Source organism: Lepisosteus platostomus, chromosome 21 (genome assembly GCF_059453375.1).
Source record: "Lepisosteus platostomus isolate fLepPlt1 chromosome 21, fLepPlt1.hap1, whole genome shotgun sequence".
In the NCBI taxonomy this organism is placed as follows: Eukaryota; Metazoa; Chordata; class Actinopteri; order Semionotiformes; family Lepisosteidae; genus Lepisosteus; species Lepisosteus platostomus.
Window position 1 is genome coordinate 3,210,546 of NC_142631.1, and position 22,329 is coordinate 3,232,874.

The following is a 22,329-nucleotide window of genomic DNA, read 5'->3' on the forward strand; positions in this document are numbered from 1 at the left end:
AGGATAGCAAATGACCAAATAAACACATATAAGAACGACGAGCAGTTAGAAGTGAAGCAAAAGATAGAAATTGGAGCAGACGTAGACATACTAATTTGGTAAAATCCTTTCTGAACAGAAAGCATTGAAATGCGCTCAGGGGAGGTGACTCTTCCTTGGGGACAGAAGTTCAGAGCTTTGGGGTACAGCAAGAGGAGGCTCCGTCACCCAGATAGTGTTAGCAAGTGTGGGAAACAGACAGATAATAAGTGAGACAGGTATGGAGGCACCCAGCCATGCTAAGCCTCGCAGGTGAGCATGAAGATTTTGAAGTCGGCTCGAAAACCTAACAGGCAGCCAGTGACTCCAAGCCAGGTGTAATGTGATCACTTGCCCGTGACCTGGGCAGAATTCCGGCTGCTGAATTCGGAACATATTCGAGTTTGCTCAGTGCGGGGATGATTGCTTATAAAAGCTGTGTGCGAAATTAAAGGCAATATACAAAGAGCCTGTACAATAATGATATTTGTATATGCTCAGGAATGCAACAGAGGCCCCGAGACCTTTGCCCCAAAAAGCACACAAGCGATAAGGCCTAGGAAGCACATTTAGGACTGAAAACATCTTTGCACAAGGAATCTCAATTTGTGTTTAATTTGGCTTGCAGGAATCTAGGTGGATCAGATTCTAAAGGTGAATACCTCATCTACAAGCCCTGAAATAATAAACAAGATGTGTCGTATGTGTTCCTCCGGTTTCTAATCCTCCTTCGTGTCGGTTTCCACTTTCAAATGTCTTCTCAAAAACTAGACATTTCACCCACTGGTCAGAGTTTCTATTCTTACTCCTGGGATTCAGGACCGGGACTTGTCAGAGTGAGCAAGGAGGCTGGAAATGCGAGGGAATGGAAAACCCCCTCGACGGATCAAGAGGAAAAAACACGGGCTTTCATTGTGTTCCCCGCTCACAGGCGAGGATCCGGGCGACGGGAGCGCGATCGTGTCTCAGGGATTCCGTGCTACGGACTCAAAAAAAAACCCCAACAAACCAAGGGAAACCCGGAATGGAAACGGCGAGACGAAATGGAAAAACCAGGAGGCTTCCCCTTTGTGCGTAGATGTTTGTGTGAGGGGAAACGGTGAATCTTAGCCAGGACACGGTGAGAACCCCTATAACGCACCCCCCCTCCCCCATAACGCACAACATCCTCTGCTCACACCTCTTCCTGCTGGACATACCGGAGTCCCCACAATCTCTTCCCCCATGGACCTATTCCAGGAAACACAGGTTCCCGCCCCTTCACCAAGTGTTTGTTTTCTCAGGAGGAACGAAACACTTCCACTGTTGACTCCCTGGGCCATAAAAGTGTTTTTGTACAAGTACAGGAAACCCCTTGCTCCAGGCCTTGGTGTGCACTGTTATGAAACACAGGAAATGTCCCGTAGCACATATCTGTGAAAGGACCTGCTAAGAGCCAGCAAACCGCACACTGTTGCCACAGTCATCCAGAAACATACCAGTCCAAGCTGCCCTGGACATTTCCGTCTCACAAAAAAACGCTCACGTGTGCGTAAGAAGGATAATGTACGGTACAGTATACGGGAGGTTTTGTTGCGAAAAACGTTTGATCTTAACACAAAATTCTGTTGCTGCTACGCAAGATCTAGGAAAGGCTTCCTCAATCAATCAAAATGATGCTGCACTGTGGCTGCCATCGTTTCATCCAGGTGGAGGACTGCACATTGGTGGCGGTAGTGGGATTCCCCCATTACCTGTAAAGCCCTTTGAGTGGAGTGCCCAGAAAAGCCCATAGAAGTGTAAGAAATTATTATTATTATTATTATTATTATTATTATTACTACTCCTGTTGCTTAGTCGATAATCTGAAAGAATAGGTTCCAGTATTTGGGAAGGTGTAGAAAGCAAACAAGCGAGGAGAATGTGCCCACTGGCAGCAGCAGTGACAGAGGCACACGTCTGGCCTGTCAGGGAGGAAGATGAACGGCGGCGAAGCGAAGAGGAATGAGTGGAAAGAGGCGTCGCGGGCATCGGTCTCTGTGCGCGGTTTTGGGGGGGGGGGGGGGGGGGAGGTCTGCTAGAAGCAGAGCCGAGAGACAAAACAAGGGAATATAAAACAGTCAGGATTACTTTGAAAGCACCTTGTTTTAGGGGGCGGGGGGGGGAAACAACAACAAAACAAACAAAAAAGAAAGACAGCAAAGACAAGCGGGTGGAATTCCTGAAATTCCTGGCCCACAAAGGCAGGATGTGCTCGGCCGCCCCCGCGCGCGAGAGTTTGTCTGGCGAGCTGGGCCTCTGGCTCCCCGCCAGCCATTGTTACCCGACCAGACAAACATTTCCAGGGCCACAGCCAGGGGTCAGGCGAGGTGGGCAATACATCACCGTCAGCCCCGTCGTCCCCGGCCCCCACAGGGGCGCCCGCGGCGCTCCAGGCAGTGTGGCGCGCAGGAAAGTGCGGGCTACAGGTGCTCCCATTACCATTCAGTGGCATGACCATGCCATGCCACTGACACACACGGGCACAGAGGGCAGCTCGGTCAGTTCCAAGCCTGGTCGGACAGGACAAGGCCCCTGCCGCTGACCGAGCGGCCGACAGCACCTTGTTGCCATGACGCTGTCGGAAGCAGACCACTCCCGTCCTTCATTCAGTCTCCAATCTCTTCACCCCCCCCCCGGTCAGGGCCCCGGGCGGCCCGTCCAGGCAAGCAAGGAGCGCAAGGCAGGGTCCGCCCTGAACGGGACACACCAGCCCACCGCAAAAACGCCAACTCTCCCCCCTGGGCCAGTTTCCCCAGAAGCCAGCCTGTCTTTTGGATTGTGGGAGGAAAACGGGAATGAAAGCCGCCCGCGGGAGGAGAATACGGGGGCAACGTGCAAACTCCGCCCAGACAGTACCCGCGGAAGTGAACCCGGCGCTGCAAGGTGGCAAAGCTTCACCCCTGTGCCACCGTGCTGCCTTGGCCCTGTCCTGTGATCAGTTCGATGTTTTCACGATTCGCCCAGCTGTTTCTGGCACAGACTCGGAGCCACGCCATTCTGCCATCCATCACGCTTGCACAGCTGAGTGCATGCGGTTATCAGCCCGGGAGGAGCAGCGGTATCAAATCACACAAGCGCCGCGGGAGCACTGTTAATGAAATTAAGGCACCGATTACAAGCAGGGGAGGAAAAGGGGTCGCCGCAAAACACCTCTTAGGCGGAGGGGAGGAAAGAAGAGCTTTCTGCCGCTGCGAAGAAAAACGAGAGACAGCGGGATTCCGGCAAACGACATTGAAAATCACTGATGCCACAAAAGAGGGCGATTTAAAACCTCCACCCTGACAGGAGCTGTTGCCGTGGTTACTGTTGCACAGCGTGTGCGTGGTGTGCTGAGAGCACGCGGCACTGCAGACCGAATCGGACGGAGAGAGCACAATCAGGGCCCCAGCGTGACGCCCCCTCGACCTCGGCCACTCAACTGCAGGCGTGCGCCTGGTCTGGGCGCGCCTCAATGTTGTTCGGAGGTGCTCGGTGCAGTCTCAGTGAAAGAACGTGCGAACACAGAGCAGGCTTGCAGATCAGCCCTTCTCAAGCTCCTACCTACAGCTCTGGAGGAGACAATCCACTCTCAGTTCAATTATTCCCCATACACAAAGCGACAGGTGTCTGTGTTTTATTTCAGAGGGTTTGAAGGCTAAGCAGAAGCAGAGCATTGGCCAGGCAAACTGAGCAGCCTTGACATGACAGGTTAAACAGCTGTGATAAAGCCCCAAGCGCAGGAGGGAACACCCGGACACATCTGCTATCGGTAATGTGGCTTTGTGGATACTGCATGGCCAGACACAGACCATCAATGCCTAGGGCTTGCATTTCTGCCAGAGGCGCAGAAGGTGGAACTTAATGTGGCAAAGCCCTGCTGAGATTCAACGCGGTATCCCATCCACGCTGTTGGGTTTCTCCCAGATATTGTCTGAAAATATCGGGGGCTCTCTGCTCCTGCTATTCTGCTCCCCTCAAAGTTGACCAAGCTGACAACCTTTTTAGGAGAGCTTTTAAATCATATCAATACTCCCGTTGTCTTCTTAGACTACTCGCGCAGGTATGCTGTTCCACGTTTGCTCCACACAGCCCACCGGATGGGTGGGGGGTATCATAGCCACTGACAGAGAGCACAGGGCTGGGTTTTTGGATTCTTCTACTGGGCCAACAAGGAGCAGAGTGATTGCGATTCTGGGCCCGTTTCACCTGGCTGTGCTGTATCATCGACGCAGCGGGGATTCGGACAAGCCTGTATGTGTTATGTGCTATTAAAAAAAGGAGGCCCTGGTGCTCTCCCTAGCTCACAATGCGTCATGACTTAAAAATATATTCCCGATATTGCGGATCTACGCAGCCACGCTGTGGGCGCTCCACCAGAATCGAGGGCTGTTTGCTCTACAGTGCTGGGTCAATGTTTAGTTTCCCACTGCTGCCCTTTCACAGGGGCTGTACTTTTCCATGGATCTCGACTCCAAGAGAATGAGAACGGAATCTGGAGAAGCCCCGGCCCACTCCCGTGCTGAGACCGCGAATATGAATGGATATGAAAATAGACTTCTAAACTATTTCTAAAATAACAATGAAACGAAAAGGAACGGAGCTGTGGTTATGCCACATGAGATGAGAAATACCTAAACCCCCCACACACAGGTAAACAAGACCACACACGCAGGCACTCTTGGCGATTAAGTGGGTTTATCTGCCAGGCTCCGTTATTCTCCGGAGAACGAGCTCCGCCGAAAAAAAAACAAACCAAAACACGACTCTAGACCCAGGAGTCGAAAATTAGCCGAATTCCTCGAACGGGCGTCCCCTGCACGCCGCCCCCCCCCCCGCCCACGACCTCCCATTTTAAGGCCGAAAAATTCATGCACACGCAAAAAAAAAAAATCTTTAAAAGATACTTAGATCACGAAAGATTCTTAGGACACATCCCCGTGCTGCCTTTTAGTGACCAGGCATGGCATGAAGCGAAATACTAATATTGGAAAACAGGAATAATGCCAAAAATCCTAACAGACAGTAAATATTATTCTCATTCGACAGGGCTGCCTCTGCATATATGAACGAATTACGGCCTGAATATCCATTTATACAGTAGCTTTAGCAAGATATTATCTGTACAGAGTTTTGTTTCTCGTTACACACAGCGAGACATATAGTAGATCAGGTTCAACGGATAATCTAGTGCAAGAATGAGGAGGCCAAGAGGTGAAAACCTGTGGCAGAGTGCTTGACCGTACAGGACTCCAAAATAAAAAAAGTGTAACATCATTTTGAAATGAGTTCCCCCAAACAAAAAGGGAAGCATGCTACACTGACACGACATGCAGGATGTAGTCTGTATGCGCAGGGCAGTTCAGTGATGTAATTAGGTGCTTGCTGAATACGCGGTGTCAGTCTACAGGGTTGCAGCTGTTTCAGAACCAGTGAACAGGACGGCCTCGCACACATGCACACCTGAGGCAATTATCCAGGCGGTGCAGAGGCCTCTCTGTCCACAGCAGGTCTCAGGTGAGGCTCTGCTCCTGCAGGGGGTGGGGGACGACAATGGAGCTCATTTACCTGCTACCCGCCAGAACGCTGGAGCGAAGGTGTGGGGTGGGAGGCAGAGTTAGAGACCGCCATCTGTCACCCCGCGAAATACAGCAGAGCCTCATCATTTCTTCGCTGGTCTTAATGGAAGCGACGAAAGAAAAGAGCTGAGATAACCGCCCCCCCCCCCTCTCTTCCATACCCCCCCCAAACTCTGTTTACCCCTCCGCTACCCTGCCTTGGGCAAAGCAGCTCCGGACTGACTGTCCATTGTTTGGTGGTGGCTGGGACCAGGTGTGCTCCATCTTCAACCTGCAGCAACTTCACGGGCCTTATAACACAGAACCCCCCCCCCCCCAAAAAAAAAATGACTGCAGCACACAGGGAGGATGGCGGGGGCTGGCGTGTTCAGGAATGTCTTATATTAATAAGGACACAGCTGTTCATGGCAGGGGGATAACCCACACATGCTGTGGCAATATCTCCGACGCAGCTGCAGACTGCCACTGGCAGGCGATAAGAAACACTATACACAAGAATGTGATAAAAAAAAAGCAAACAAACAAATAAAACCCCCTTTGTGGACTCTCCGTGTAGCCCGTGTGATCATACTGCACACCGCCCGGTTCGTCAGCCAGGATGCTCAGCCCCTGCCAAGCTGCTCAAGATACCTTAGATCATTGCTCCCCTTGGACACATTCCTTGTTGACTGGAATTCTGATCAGCTCACCAGAGGAAAGCTACGCTGGTCAAAGCCTTTTTAGCCATGTTGGTGATCTTAGCGAAACAGAGCTTTATAAAGGAAAATAAAAACAGTGGCAGCTTTATTGTCATCTTTTATCGAGAAAAAAAGCGGTCTGGGATCGCTGATTCTTACTGATCATTTTTTGAGAGCTCTCCTGCTGGGATTGGCCAGTTGTTAGCCACCGCCTGGGTAAAAAAAAAACCACAGGAGGGATGAAGACAATAAAAGTGTCTTCCAAAACGTGCAGCCAGATTATCCTCTTCTGCCCACTCTGTGACCCCCCTGGTGCCTGCTGCATAGTTACCTTCAGCTGTGGGCCAACACAGTTGCCAACACAGGGAAAGCTCGCGGGCACCAGCTGACCCATAGGTGCTGCTGTTGTGCTGCAGCCGGGGAAAAACCCTGACCAAAATAAACCGACCACATCACGGCAATGCCCACCACTTAGGCCGATCCCCGTCACGGTCGCCTACCAGGAAAAACAAAAATGAAACCAGTGATCTCGGGAACAGCCTGCACTCCCTGTGGGCAAAGGGCAGCGAAATTAAGCAAAGTCTCAGGGCGTTTGGCGGTTTCAAATATTGCGAGCTTCCCCCAAGCGTGGGATCGTTCGCGCAAAGAGACTTTTTAAAAACGGAAATCTGACGGAGTGATCGATTGGAAGAGGCTGCAATGGTATTCCCCAGGATAGCAGCGCAGACTTTTGAAAGGGTGACCCAGGGAGGTTTTCCGAAAGGGATCCAATGTTACGTGAATATCAAAATCAAAACAGTTGGAGCGGATCAGCTGGTCAGGCTGGTCGCTTAGCTCACTGACACACTGGGCGCCTTGTTAGCAGAGCAGCAGGGAGGGGGCAGAGGCGTGGAGGGGCTTCACAGTGCAGTGCCTGTGATTTGGGGTGGAAGGAGGGGCGTGATCGTCTGAAGGGCGTCACCCAAAACGTTCTGAGAAGACTCCACAGGGACCATGACACCAGCACATTCAAAAAACAAACAAAAAAACAGATGCATCACTGTGCCATTCTGCTGAAAGGTTGCTTGTCAGCATAATTCTGTACATTTTTTTTTTTACTTGGCTGAGAAAATGCACTCTTTTTTTTTTCAAAACAACGTTCGAAGGCGACTTGTTTTCAAGGTTCCCAGGGCAACGGCAAGGCTGATGACAGTTACAGACCATGGGAGCGTGGAAGAGCAAGACACGCTTGATGACGAATGAAACAAGCATGCAAGGCTGAATACAACCGCTGTGCAGTACCAGGGGTGGGGGAGAATTCTGGGGGGAGGCCCTACCTTCTTTGCCAGCAGGACAGGCGCAATGGCAAAGTCAGACACGTGCAGATTGTAGCTGTTCCCCTCCCCTCCCTGAGGAAAACAGGCTATATACAACATTGTCATTCCTTACACTGGGTGCGTAAAACTGTTTTTGTCCTGTGCCATGGGGGAAAAAAAAACACGGTGAAGGATGGAGATGTATGGGTAATAAACAAAATTGGGAAACTTTTGTATAAGGATGGTAAAAACATGGGAAAGTTCAAAATTACCCGGGTAAACGCATATGAAAAGACAGCAAAGCATCAGGGCTAAACTGCATTATGTTCACGGATGCTGCGGTTGGGTCAGTTTAATACGAATGAAAGAATAATAAGAACAGGGACGATTATTTTAAACAGACTAAGCCACTCTGAACTGGAGAGGGCACAATGTTCGTGATTAACTGAGGCACAAAAAGCCTCCATATTGTCTGTCAATATGATACACAGAGAATGAAGTGGATGTGATATTTAACATTCACAAAGCATCCTCACATGTGCTTTGTAGGTGTTATATAGTTCAGAAAACTGTGGTATATTTAGGGTATAAGGATTACAGGTCCAGATAGCCTTTCTATGAGGCACAGCAATTTTACTGGATGGGGGCATAACAGTTTCCTTTGAATGCTTACTGATTCTATAGATTCTAAAACCATGGCTTGCAGTCATAGGGCTATACTGGGAATAAACCAGTCGACTGCTGCTCTCCACTCCCCCACATCCCACAAAGAAGAAGTGGCGTGGATAAGAGGCCACTACGATGGAGGGCACTATACCAGGCACCTGTTCCTCCATGTAGTGGGGGCAGCGATCCAAGGCGAGGAGAGAGACATCACTTCTGCCTCATCCACTGTGCTAGTGGACTCGTAAATCTCACAGCCTGGGTCTTGCTTCAATTAGGGTCTTGGAGAGACTTCAGACGTGGTGCAAAAGCATTAGACGGGCCTCATCTTGCCAGAGAGCCGGCTGAGCATCTGATGAAAACCATGATTAACCCCCCCCCCCCCGAGCCGGTAAAATCTAACGTCCAACCCATCAATCAAGCACCAATCGAAAATAGTAGAGGGTTTAGGAGGACCAGCCCTCCCCCCGCCCCCTTCCAGCCTCCACCAAATGAACCAGCCCTGTCGAGCCACTTCTGGCAGTCCTGGAGGAAATGGTCTCAGGGAGCCTGGATAGGAAAGCTCCACTCCTGCTGGTGCCGGGGGGGATACCTACAGCGCTCTGTGTTTACACTGCGGACGAAGGCATGGAAAAGTCCTGAAGTCCTGTCGATCCCTCTGGTTCTGACGCCTACTTACTTGCGAGAACTGGCAACCTTCCCCTCCCCCCCGTCCTAGGTGTGAGAACGGCCCTGACCTCGTCTGACCACAGCGGCGTGCAGCTTTCACACTATGCCCTCAGACACAGGCAGGGGGCATTCCTGCACAGACAGATACTGTACTCTTTAATGTCTGGGCACTATGCCCTTCACCAGCGCATGCCCAAAACACTAGCCCTGAGCACAGAGGACCTGCTAGGTCTGAGAACACCAAGTAGGGGCTGCCAGCCTACCTTTCTGCCTCTGCACCTGAGAAACTTCCAAGGAGTGCTTCAGCTGAGTTTAGGTGAAACGACTAAGTTGCCAACTTTAAAAGAAATTGTCTCAACTAACGAGCAAGGGTCTGCTCTAATTGAGACCTGCCGGGCTAACACATTCCACAAACGCTCGATCCTTCGGTTTCTGCAACACCGCCCCATGATTCTGACTGCACACGCAGGGGCTAAGGAACGCAGGTCAGGCGTCGCCTGGGGTGCCCATACTCCCATGTCCACCTCACTGACTCGGCCGGTCCAGTCCACAGATAAAATAAAGCCGATACCCCAACACATCCCCATTCCCTAAGCCCCCAGCTGTTTCCTTTCCTCCATTGTGCACCTCGCAAGAACACAGCCCTCAGTGTTTGGTGGCTGGGCTCTCTCGCCCGGCACGCATTCCTGCGCGCTGACAGACTGGTAGCTGCCATCCGCACCTGCGGCCTCAGGTGGGCGTGGGCCAAGCGGGCAGCGGATGTGAGCGATGTCCCTGCATCTTTACATTCTCCCAAAAGGGGAGGGCTCGCATGAGGGAGGTCTGGGAGCCGGCAACTATTAATCCAAAGACGCATCGACGGTTTTGAACACGCTCTGTGCCCACAGCGCAAACCATGTCAGAGTTTCGCTGGACTGCGCATGCTGTTGACATTGTCAGATTGTTACTGCACTGTCCTTGTGGTTCGGCTTCATTCTTGGGGTCCGCTGGGACAGAAACCCAAGCTGCCGAGGGAAGATTTCGTGGGATTTCATGAGATCGGGGGGGAAGTGCCGTATTGTTGGGGTTTTTTTTTTACGTCCGCCATTTTGAAAAGTTGAAAACGAAAAAAAATGTGTTCACCAAAAAAAGACACTGTGCATACTACAATGTCTCATTGTGACAAAAATAATGCAGTACCAAAGGAAAAGGAAACCTGTGTCTTATATTTAGCGAATTTTCAGTCCTTCAGCCTATGTCCATAAAACACTTCCCACCACAAAAAGATGATTGCGATTTTCCAGAAAAAAAAAGAAATTATTCTGTTGCAATAAAAGTAAATGCCCATATTTGAACCTACTAAAGAGGACTTTAAAACGAGCCTTGTAAAAGACCGATTTAGCACCCCGATGTTAAGCGCGGTTTTGCTTTCTTCACAGGAAAAAAAGGAAACAGGTGCCAAGCTCAGCAACATGATCCCCGCCGATACGAAAACCGCTGCCGAGATAAACACGGACATGGCAGGCTTCAGGCTCTGCTCCCGGCTGGCACAGATCCAGCGAGTTGGGAGTCTCGACGGCAAGGATCCGAGAGTCCGCTCCCTGGGAAAGCCACGGTGAGCACACTGCAAGTGGGAGGGGGCGGAGGTTGTGTGTGTGTGTGTGTGTGTGGGGGGGGGGACCTTACTTCATCCACCCGAGACATGACAGCAGTGGGAGCAGCCGCCGAGAGGGGAAAAACAGCAGCAGGGAGGCCACGCCATTCATTTTTACTGGAACGCCGCTGAGGGCTGCGGTTTATGAGGCAGGGAAAGCAGGAATGGCAGCCAAGCCAAAACATATGGAACAGCCAGGCCTGTGAGTCCCCGCTCCTCCCTCGACATTTAAGGATAGAGCCGATTTGGCTAATGGAAAGACAGGGACGGGGCATTTTCGAAATGGCACCCACCTGGTGCTATGGTACATTAGTGCTGTGTGAGTGTCTGATTAATGGGAGCTTTAAAGGAAGCAACACAGGGGTCTGTAACTCCGCTGACAGATTCATTGATGCCGGTAGTCTTTATTACTCTGTGCAATCATGCTGACGTTACTGTGCTGAATGTCTATCACAGAGGCTAAGAGCACCACTGTTACAGACACTTCTTGGATGAGAACTTGTGCATTTTTCAGACCTGTCTTCCCATGACCTGCTTTAGAAGTTTCTCAGCACTAATCATTCCAGATTGTGGGTCTGGCCTACAGACTCTTAGTCTCTGTAGTGACACCTGGTGATTGTAAAGGGCATTACTCCTCCGAGAAATACTTCTTTTCTCTTCTTTATTAAAATGCTTCTCGATTACATCGGATTTCAAGCCAAGTCTTTCTTGAAAACCTGTACCTATACGTAATACACTCCCATTTCTGTACCACTAAGTACATATGAATCACGCCAGTTTTCTGTATTACATTATCCAGTTAAGGTATACTAAAACACTTTTATATTTATTCCACCAGCATGTTGTTATTAGGTTTGTCATTAACATGTGCTCCTCAGTCTGGGAGTATCATACCGTCTCTGAAAGAGAACCTTCGTTTTCTGAACTCTGACCTCCAGCTTTCCCAGAGTGCCGTCTGTTCTCGGGCGGTTGGCCTGGAGTGGGAGTGAGGTCTGGGAAGTCCTGGGTGCATCGTGGGGTGGGCGGAGGTGGCAGTGGGATAGGCTCTGAATGTACAGACGATCCGCAGCCCCCCTCTGCGCCGCCGTCAACCTCCTTTCCTGCTCCTCCGGCCCCAGCATCCGCGCCAGGATCAGCTTCAGAGGCAGCTGCCGTCTCCTCCGATTCTGCGGACATGAGGGAAAGAACGAGAGCAAATGAGAAAGAGAGGAGTGCTCTGGCCTTCTAACTGAAGGAGCTGAAACCATGAGTTTCTAAAAAGAACACGTATTTATACTGTGCACGGCTATGCAGCGGAAAGCAGGAAGCTGGCTTAACGAACACCGGGTTAGCGTGACGTTTTCTAGACACCTTCGATTAGATAATAGAGAGAGATCACTTTATTGGCCATATACAATTTCTTGTATTAGGAATCTGTCTTTTCACACACCCCAACTTGCTCTCCATGAGACACACAGGCAAGGAGAAAAGTCTGGGGGTCAGAGCGCAGGGTCAGCCATTTATACGGCGCCCCTGGAGCAGCTGGGGTGAAGGGCCTGGCTCAGGGGCCCAACGGAGTAGGATTCCTCTGCCGGCTGCGGGATACGAACCGGCAACCTTCCAGCCACAGGCGCAGCTCCTGAGCCACAGGGCCACCGCTCCACCCAAGTAGATATGTGCAGAACTCGGGAACAGCAAAATAAAAATATTCATTGTGACTAAACAGCACCTTTGCAGCACAAAACCCACACTAAAAGTGGCAAGTGCTCCATTACTGAAGAACGGATTAAACGCAGTATATGTGAGCAACGTGCAGCAGACAATCCAAAGGCAGCTTACCCAGCCTGTGCTGCTGCCCTGGGTCCTGGATGCAGAGCATGGAGTTGAAGGGAGGAATGGTGCCTCTGTTCTCCTGTATCCAGCTGCTGCTGCTCTTATCGTCCTTTGCCTGAGGACACACAACCACCCAGTCTCTCCACAGACTGCACACTGCCCAGAGGTCAGACTGCCCTCTCTGCAGCGGGAGTACAGGAGGGACCTCCACCTTTGTCTCCTCACGAGAAACCTGATTTCTGGAGACTGCGGAGGAAAGCTGAAGCAGCCCCTTTTTGTTCGGTTTTCCCGGGCCTGATATCATCATAACATAACATCACTTTATCAGCCCTATACAATTTCTTGCATTAGGAATTCGTTTTTTTCGCAGACCCCAACCTGCTCTCCATGAGACACACAGACAGGGAGAGAAGCTGGAGGTCAGAGCACAGGGTCAGCCATTGTACAGCGCCCCTGGAGCAGTTGGGGTGAAGGGCCTTGCTCAGGGGCCCAACGGAGTAGGATTCCTCTGCCGGCTGCGGGATTTGAACCGGCAACCCCCCAGCCACAGGCGCAGATCCTGAGCCACAGAGCCCCCGCTCCGTCCAATCAAGAATGAAGATATAAGGCCGGTTACCTCTGTGCGTCTTTTCGTTCAGACGACCCGGGCGAAGTGCAGAAACAGAGCAGGCGGTGAATTCAACAAAATTGAAGAATGTAAAGACGGGACAGCAGGTTGCGCTAGCGATTTAGGAGCAGCCGCCACCGGCAGCTGCGGGGGCCTCACCTGCTGCCGGGGTCCCTGTGGCTGGTGCGCGGTGCTCAGGGGGAGGAGGGGACGGCTGCCCCTCGATTCTGCACGGGCGGCTTCTTCGGCAGGCAAGGTCGCTTTTGTGCTGCACCCGGAATGCCAAGACCCGGCAGCGCATCGCGGGCAGTGGCGCTGCGCGGGGCCTGCGGACGCCAAATCCACCGCACTTGGGTGAGTTTCTATGCCAGCATATCGCTCATACATAACAAAACAACATCATCCGTACGCTTATGTAGGGCTTCTCTGGACACTCCACTCCAAGTGCTTTACAGGTAATGGGGAATCCCACCGCCACCACCAGTGTGCAGCCCCTACATTGATGATGTGATGGCAGCCAGACTGCGCCAGTCCGCTCCCCACACACCAGCTCTCAGTGGGGAGGAGAGCAGAGTGATTGAGCCAGTTCAGGATTATTAGGAGGCCATGACTGGTAAAACACAAGGGGGGGGGTTGGAATTTGGCCAGGACACTGAGGTTAACACCCCTATTCTTTTTGAGAAACGCCCTGGGATTTTTAATGAGCATAGAGAGTCAGGACCTCGACTTTACATCTCGTCCAAAGAACAGAACCTTTTTTTTTTATAGTATAGTGTCCCAATCACTGAGACTGTTGTAAGCGCTAATAATAACGTTCCAGAATCGCCCCATATTAAAATGCTTGGCTTTCTGGTACGGGGATCACTGAAATGTGGTAAAGCACTAAGCAGAAAAGAGAGAACACATGAACACAGCAGGGCTGCAGAATCCTTGCACTCAGATGCACAAAGCAGAACTGTTTTCCAGCCTTTTTTTTCCCCCAGGCTTTTCAGCTCAAGCCAAACATGTTGCACCTGCGCTGACTGACCCCACCAGCAGGGAAGGAGGAAAAACATGAAACAATCGACTTGAGATTTGAACGTGCAAATATTTGCGTGCCCTCACAGTTACCATGGATACCCACACTTTATTCCCTGCTTACATACTGTCCATGCTGTCAAGCACTGAGGAGAGCTGTCCAGAAAGAAGTAGCCTTCTTTGTGTTCCGAAAGTTTTGGAGATTCTTCAACCCAGATGTGTGGTAGCTTAGCCATGCACATCATGTGGCCGCTGACGTTTGTCAGACTAACACTACTATGTTTTCACATATAGAAGAAAGCTTCAGTCACCCTGCAGCTCGAGGCCTCAACCTGGCCAGGAAGCTAAAGAAAAGGGTGAAACCCCCGAGAGTTAATTATGTGAGCGTCCCAGCGGGACAGGAAGTGCAGGAGTTTTAAATTATACGAATGACATCATTTTTCTGGCCGCTCACCACAGGGGGGGGAAAAAAAAAAGAATTAAATGATCTCAATAAAAAATATATTGCGTAAAAATAAAAATCATTAAGTTCTATAAAAAGATATCAAGCTAACCTCAAGACATTTGGTCATTGATGAAGAAAAGGAAAAAAAAACTTCAACAACCTTGGTTTTTAAACAGAATCTAACTACGACAACAGCAAATGTCATTACGTGCAGTAGTGGAATATTGCTGGACTATATTAAGCATGCAATAAATCAGTTATCGTTTTTAATTAATAGTAGGAAAATGCGCATTTCACTTACATGTGGTGAACCGGCACACATCATTCTTGCAGTAGTACTGCATTTCTGAAAACAGATTCTTGTTTACTGTTGCGATTTTAAAGAGGACAGCTGACTATCTTAGGTGGAAGAGCAGTAAGCTGAAGTATAGGGCTCAAGGCAGGGCAGTGGGATGGGACACTAGTTCATCACAGGGCCAGAAGGAAAAAGTCAGTATTTCCAAAATAACCTCCCCGGCACGCCTTTCGGAGTTGGAAGTGACCTTTGAGCAACCAGCAAAAACCCATGGAAAGACGGGGAGAACATGCAAACTCCACACCAACAGGCACCTGAACCCCGAATTGAATCCAGTATCTGGAGGTAGGAGACGGCCGCACTAAAGACACCACCACTATACCGCCCACAGTCATTTATATGTTTACGGACATGACCGGGTTCTTGAACACGGGAGTTACAAATATGCTTATAAATCAACTTGCATATAATGTTTCTTGCCTTTACAAGTCATTGTTGTGGTATGCTAAAATCATACTACGGTGGGCAGTAGAGAGGACCAGGGCTGCGTGTTTTCATGGCCACAAAACCCTTCCACACAATCAAACTGCAGCGGAAACGCCCCAGCGTTTAACACCGTTTGCATATTTATTCGGGATCTGTGAAAACGTGACATCGCATGGGCCCTGATTCTAGACTGAAAATGTGTGATAAGGTCTCGCACCCACCTACTGCTAGAGCGCACTCTGGGCCACAGTGCAGTGTCCTTGCAGTTGCCCTAGGGGTGGGGTAAAAGCCAAAGTCTGTCCAGGGCTGGGGTGGGTGCACCTTCAATGGGATTGGCTCTGGGGCAGTGGTCCTGGCTGTGCCCTGACTGGCGGCCTTGGCGTGTTTCTTCCAGAGGTAAGGCTGGTTCCTCAGGCAGTCCCAGTCAACGGTCCTCTTGCCCTCCTGCTGGCAAAGGAAGGACAGGAGTTACACCCTCGCGGGGTTCAAATCGGAACCGGCCTTCTGCCACGGTATATGAGTGGATCACTTTCTGAACAGTGGAGACACTGGCGTGGAAACTCTTAAGGAAGTGCTCAACTCAACCGCTGAAGGACTCTCTGCATCCAGATGCTTTACCACATCAACTTTCTGTTTTCAGCATAAGAACGATAAGAAAACACAATGACAGTTTAGCACATCTCTTATGAAGATGATGCACACCGTTTTTTTTAAACAACGTCTTAGTCAACCGTGGCAGCATTCCTTGTGAGCTTCAACCCACCTCTATAGCAACCCTGCAAGTTCAATAAAGCCAGTGAGAACTAGCAATCGCTTAAGACCTGGATAGAGTGGTTACTTGCACTGATTAGGTACAATAATTAGGTCACTCGAATAGTTTAAAGATGAGCAGGAATTGAATCCATCCTTTAGGACTGGAGTATTGGTTTGATCACTGCCTTGGGAACCGAGGAAACAAAAACAGGTTTTAATACCAAGAACTCATCTGATACCCCCCGATTCAGGTTTACCATCAGAAACGTTAATTGTCATTTCAGTTTTTCCATTATTTTACCAGGTACTTGATTTTAACTGGTACTTCCTTTCCATTCATAGCGGGTCTTGGAGACGCACAGCCTGACGCACGTGCTCCTGGGGGCTCCTGCGGGCGGCTGACACTTACACCCCGGATGTGGGCATTTCAGGAGGAAGCTTTTGAGGGCCGCCTCCCCAGAAGGAACCGGGCAGAGCATAGAAAACTCGGCAGGGGTTTAATCTCACGGGGAGTTATACTGGTCATGTCCCTCAACATATAAATGACTGTGGGCGGTATAGTGGTGGTGTCTGTCTCCTACCCCCAGATACTGGATTCAATTCGGGGTTCGGGAGTCTGTTGGTGTGGAGTTTGCATGTTCTCCCTGTCTTTACATGGGTTTTTGTTGGTTGCTCAAAGGTTACTTACAACTCCCAAAGGCCTGCCGGTGAGGTTATTTTGTGGACAACATGTGAACAGTTTTCACTTGCATTCCCAAGTTTTATTTGCAACTTTATTTCACACCGTCAAGCTCTGTTGGCGCGCTGGACTGCAACGTGTTTATCGGGCTAGTAGAGTGCGCGAAGGAAAATTGCTTCACAGCCGGATGACGTGAGGGATGGAAAAACGCTGTGAAAGGGAAAGTAAATGTTGCCGTGCTGAAGGGGTGCCTGTAATCCTGACAGTCATATCCCAGATCAAAATCTATGACCCCGAATCCTTCTGCGTTTCAGCAGCAAAATGTTTAGTTCGGCGCGAGCACGGCTTTAGTTAGCAAAGTCTTGGGTCCCACATCTTCCTGATAAGCCCGTCTAACATCTGTTTAAAAGAAGGGTGGCTGTTCAGGATGGCTAGCATTCTTCCGCAGCCCAGCAAGGAGAAAAAAAAATGTTTAAAAAAAGAAATGTAAACTTGAAGCCCCATTAGAGAGAAATTGATGTCTGCTGGACGGAGAACAAAGAGACCAGGTGTGGAAGTGTTCCTTTCTTGGCTGTAACATCAACTAGTAGCAGAGAGAATCTCAAAAAGCATTCAGTGCCCATGCTCCATGGTCTCTGATCTTATCCTTTCCCTCTGCGCTATGTCGTGGGCAAGCACCATAGGCTGGAACGGCTGACTTTTCTCCATGCAAGCCTCAACGAAGTCTGAACACCAAGCCGAGCTGCGGTTGCCAACGGTACTCCAGGAATGCGACGTATCCAGCCTACTGACACACGACTGCTGCAATCAATTTAAAAAGCCCAGTGCTGGGTAGTTTTCAACATTTTTTTACTTTTCCTTGAAATGGAACCACATTAAAGCTTACCGAGACGTTCATATGGATGTGCTCTGAGGTGCTAACAGAGCACCTGAAGAAGGCTCCACAGCCAAAACGTTGTTTCTTTTCTTCTCTTTCCAGCAGTGAAATAAACCTTTACTTGTCCCTTTGCATGCTGACGCAGCTCCCTACTTGATCATAAACATGATAATAATAATAATAATGATAATGTTGCTTTATCAGCCCTATACAATTTCTTGCATTAGGAATTCGTCTTTTCGCAGACCCCAGCTTGCTCTCCATGAGACACACAGACAGGGAGAGAAGCTGGGGGTCAGAGCGCAGGGTCAGCCATTGTACAGCGCCCCCGGAGCAGGTGGGGTGAAGGGCCTTGCTCAGGGGCCCAACGGAGTAGGATTCCTCTGCCGGCTGCGGGATTAGAACCGGCAACCTCCCAGCCACTGGCGCAGATCCTGAGCCACAGAGCTACTGCTTGAATAGCTTTGTAACTGTTTTCACAGTTAAAGTTCTAAGAACTTAAAACTTTGAACCAGTGGTTCATACATGAACAAAATATGTTCTCCTACCCCTTAACAAAAACCATTGAAGTCATTTGTGTTTTCAACGATTTACCTTCTAAAACAAAACCTGGCAGGTCTCGCATCCCCAGAAAGGACAACTTGCATCCCAGGTTCAGAGCCCCTGCTTTCAATACACATCTAGAAGTGGCTAGCCTCACCTTGTTGTTGTCTAGTTTGTACTGGGGTCCGGAGGGGTCCAGTGAATGGTCCTTCTTCAGTCTCCTCTCCCTCTCCAAACTCCGCTCTTTGACACAGTGGAAAACTACCGGCTTGTTCCTGAAGGGGGCACTGTTTTCCCTCGGTGGGCTGGTGGGGTTTGGGTCCTCACTCTGATCAGAGCACCCCTCTCCGTCCACCTGGGGCCTGTCTGCTTCCACGTCCTCACCTGGGTGCAGCTGCACAGGGTTGGGGGGGGGTGGCAGGACTGTCTTTATATCTGGTCGCTTCTTTCTTTTCTATGGAAACAAAACAAAATTCATGGTCAAGTACAGTACAATGGTGCTGCAGTGTTATCTTGGGGACGGGGTGGAGGGTGGTGGTAATATCACGTTGAAAATACTGAGTCACTGAAACACTGAAGAGGAGTCTTGTTGTGAAGTCGGTTTCATCGGAAACATATTTTGGTACTTGTAGTCTTTTGTAACTTGTGACAACTGTGCTGTGACTTCAATCAAGGATTTTCATGAAAAGAGCTTTGGATGGGCCTTTTTTTCCTAATTTTAGGAGAAGGTACTGAAAACAACAGTTCCTGCTCACCGTTTTAAGAGCTGTGCTCGTCTTCAGAGGAGGGAGGCTGCATGTCACTTCTTTGATGGAAATATGTGGAGACTGTGCTCTGAAAATTATACAGACTGTGTTATATTGTTACTGAGATGGATATGTCAAACTGAAAAAAACAGTCTCTAAAAATGTAAGCAGCACAAATTGTAACCTCTAAACCAGTTTTTGCAAGCCGATACCTTGAAAAAAAAACGCAAAACTATCTGGGATTTTCATTTCAAGGGAAAAACAACAACTTTTGTTTGCTTTTACAAGGACATGTCTCTGCGATGAGCTACAGAAAAATTGAGAGGTTGAAATGATTGCAACAGCTGAAAAAGATTATTGAGGATAACGTTCAGCAGCTTGATACATTAATCATTATTAACAAGGCATGTTGAAAACAACAACAGATTCCTAAGGTATGAATATGAGCAAAGAGAGACAAAGGTGTGCATTACCTATGGCAGGTTGAGCTGTGCAGGCTGTGCTGTGGACTGGGCAGCCACACCATGATGGAGCCAGTGCCACAAGAGTACCCAGAACCACAATGTGCTGAATCGAACTGGATCCAGCTCAGCTGGGCAAAACAAAGAGACAGAGGCAAAAGGGCCTTTGACCGCAAAGCTTCATGAAGGAAGAGTCCCACCTGTCCTGGAGTTGTGATGCCCAGGGTTCAAGTCCCCAGTGCTTTTCAGAACAAGGTGCTTTACCCCAGTTGGTTCAGATAGCCCATCCACACAATTTGACACCAGCACCACTGGGGAGTTCATGTGAAAAGACCTAGATTTTACTGGAGGGAATCGATCACTTTCAGTCCACAATGCGACAAAAAAAAGCAATACCGCAGTCACTCGAAGACACTTAGATTTGTGATAAGCTTTAGAAAAAGCTTCATAAAGCTGTAAGTCTGAATGAAGCGCCGTCTTGCATATTTGCAGAAACGGCCTTTAGCATCATCTGTCAGAATGAGAAAAAGCACCTTAATGTCCTTGGCATCTTTGGCAGTTGGGAAGGCTGTGCTCCGAGTCCTGTCCTTCCGCCTCTGGCAGCCAGGAGTTCTGGGCGAGTTCAGCCCGGGGAAATGAATGTTTTCCACGCTACGAGGACAGGACACAGTCAACTAGAGGGTTCACTCACAGCAGCACCTGAAGAGGACCGCACAGCTGGACTCTCACACAGCTCATCACTGACCCTGCCAACGTCTGATCTGAGCAGTCCCTGAGCTCATCCCTCCAATTTTCACCATTGACTTTAGCCGGAGCCAATTCTTCACTAAAGCTTGACAATAAAATATATTTAATTTAAAAAGTCATTTGGACACCAAATGCCGGTGTCCTAAAACTGAACCGAGACAGGTTAGGTTTAAATAGGTTTCCGTTTGCTCACATATATATCATGTCTTGGCATAGCAGTACGATAATGTGTGAAGGGCACTGGTGCAGTTATAAAGTGAACCTGGCAAGGCAGTGAACATTCTCAAGTAGTTCTCGTTATTCTGCGTCATACTGGGGTCTCAGCGGTTCTTACTACCCCTCCCTCGTTAACAAGACACTTTCTTTACTGAACACGTGCAAGGTGGTCAGCCATGGCGGGTGTCACTCTCAGTCATCTATTAAAAACAAATTTGTTTTTAATCTGTCCTGGCCAAATTTCCCATTGGCCCTCACCAATCATGGCCTCCTAATAATCCCCATCTATGAATTGGCTTCATCACTCTGCTCTCCTCCCTGGTGTGTGGTGAGCGTTCTGGCGCACTATGGCTGCCATCACATCATCCAGGTGGGGCTGCACGTTGGTGGTGGTAGTGGGATTCCCCATGACCTGTAAAGCGCTTTGAGTGGAGTGTCCAGAAAAGCGCTATATAAGTGTAGGCAATTCTTATTATAATTGTCATATTTATACTCAGGCTCTCACCTTTCAGTGAAAGCACTGGAGTCCTTAACATGGCCCGGAGAGAGGCTGGAGAGCAGCAGGGCTGAGCCGTTTATCAGACTGGAGGACCCAGGGAGCAATCCTAGAGCTTCCTCGGCACCTCTCCACATTGGTATGTTCAGGACTTTCAGTGTTGGCAGCCCTTCTGGAGCACAAAGAAAAAAAAAATAGAGTGACGCACGTGGAAACCTGGATAGGCAAGGAAGGCAAGGGAACGGACACGGCGCATTCCCCTTAATCCCCACGGATTTCAGTAACGTGCGAGCTAAAAGGCTCTTGGATCAATAAAAAAAAACACTTGTTTGACAAAATGTGCCGTTAGTAAAACAAGCATGAGAGACACATAAACAAGGGAGTAAGAGAAAGCAAAGGAGACATACAGAGAAGGAAAAAGGAAATTATTTTTTTAAAGAGCAAATTAGATGCAGGCTTGCCACTTCATCTGATCGTATCAAAAGAAGCGCCTTAAATGCACTTTCTTATATTTTCCACTCTGTCGATGCCTTTTCAAGGGCTTCAACACCCGAAACAAGACACCCCATTGTTTCCTCTGCTTCCGAACGAAAAACATTCAGTTCTTTTAACCCTTCAAATCAAGCTCTATGGGCACTTTGTGTTACACAAAGCGTTGCAGGAGTCTGGGACAAGCTCAGGCCAGGCTGGTGAAGGTGATACACTGGCGTCTTTCTTAAAGGATACTTGGATCACTTAGCTCCTGAAAAACCAATGAGCCAGATGAGCTGGGCCAAATGGATTTCTCTTCTTTGTAAATGTTATCGTGAGGGGGAAAGGACGGATTCTCGTTAAGTACCTTCTTGTGAGACCGTGGGTGCAGTCCTCGCCTTGGTGTACCTGGGGAAGCCTCTATAAACTCGCCTCTCTGCTTCCCAGCAGCAGGGATGCTGACACAGCGCCAGGAAACAATGCGTCTCGTCCAGAATCAGCCCGTCCGGGTCCTCCATTGCGGTCTTCAAATCAACAGGGCTAGGATCGAAATATCAGAATTTAAAGCGGCAGGCATCCTTACTGCTGGTGGACACCAGCGTGCATTGTTTCTCAAGTCTAGGTTTTTGAAACACTAAGCGCACGGAGGTTGTTTGTTTCGTCAGAACCCTTTTAATTATTCCAGAACTTTAATTCGCGAAATCTACAGAACCGTGGTTTTAGAGTGCAAGGGCAGGCCACGACTGTTTTAATAAACTCTTATCTGATGCGTTTACTTCCAAATTAAAAATAAAAAGGACAGAGAATGATCTCAGCTGGTTTTCTCTTCACGAGTTCAAGCGTGCTTGTAAAATATTCTTGTTTTGAATTCTCCCCATTTACAACTATCAACTAATGCCTCCACATATAGACCCAGAAACGACATTAAACAATGCAAACTCAACAGCATACAAAGTTATGTATTTTTAAACAGTTAATGTATTTGTTTTACCTCAAGCCGGACAAGTAGTCAGCTAGTAATCTTGTTGCCTGGCAACAAGACGCTTTCTTTACTGAACATGCGCAAATTGCCCCGACAGCCAGAGTGCATTGTGGGTTTCACGCTCGGTCATACAATAAAAATAAATTCTAAATACATTCTGCTGTT

General features: G+C 49.2%; 1 protein-coding gene across 2 annotated transcripts; it reads right to left on the reverse strand.

Annotated features, from left to right (window-relative positions):
* Positions 1-11,175: 11,175 nt before the first annotated feature.
* Positions 11,176-22,249, reverse strand: LOC148643892 (uncharacterized). 2 transcript variants are annotated; one of them, XM_088614628.1, is made up of 11 exons: positions 22,174-22,249; positions 21,550-21,722; positions 20,721-20,883; positions 19,786-19,903; positions 19,265-19,383; positions 18,801-18,879; positions 18,203-18,499; positions 15,415-15,637; positions 13,110-13,276; positions 12,350-12,458; positions 11,176-11,697 (listed from the first exon to the last, which is right to left on the reverse strand). In XM_088614628.1, exons 2-11 carry the CDS (start codon positions 21,698-21,700, stop codon positions 11,420-11,422), a joined length of 1,704 nt encoding a protein of 567 aa, XP_088470754.1. In that variant the 5' UTR covers positions 21,701-21,722; positions 22,174-22,249; the 3' UTR covers positions 11,176-11,419. The 2 variants fall into 2 exon arrangements, with proteins under 2 accessions (XP_088470754.1, XP_088470753.1); XM_088614627.1 differs by having other exon boundaries at positions 15,415-15,640.
* Between the last annotated feature and the right edge of the window lie 80 nt (positions 22,250-22,329).

Excerpts from the sequence above, each read along its gene's own strand:
- LOC148643892 (XM_088614627.1), bottom strand. The coding sequence starts at position 21,700 with ATGGAGGACCCGGACGGGCTGATTCTGGACGAGACGCATTGTTTCCTG. Across the intron at positions 18,500-18,800 it reads CGAGCACAGCTCTTAAAACG|AAAAGAAAGAAGCGACCAGA; the intron begins GTGAGCAGGAAC and ends TTGTTTCCATAG. Across the intron at positions 12,459-13,109 it reads CACAGGGACCCCGGCAGCAG|GCAAAGGACGATAAGAGCAG; the intron begins GTGAGGCCCCCG and ends GTGTGTCCTCAG.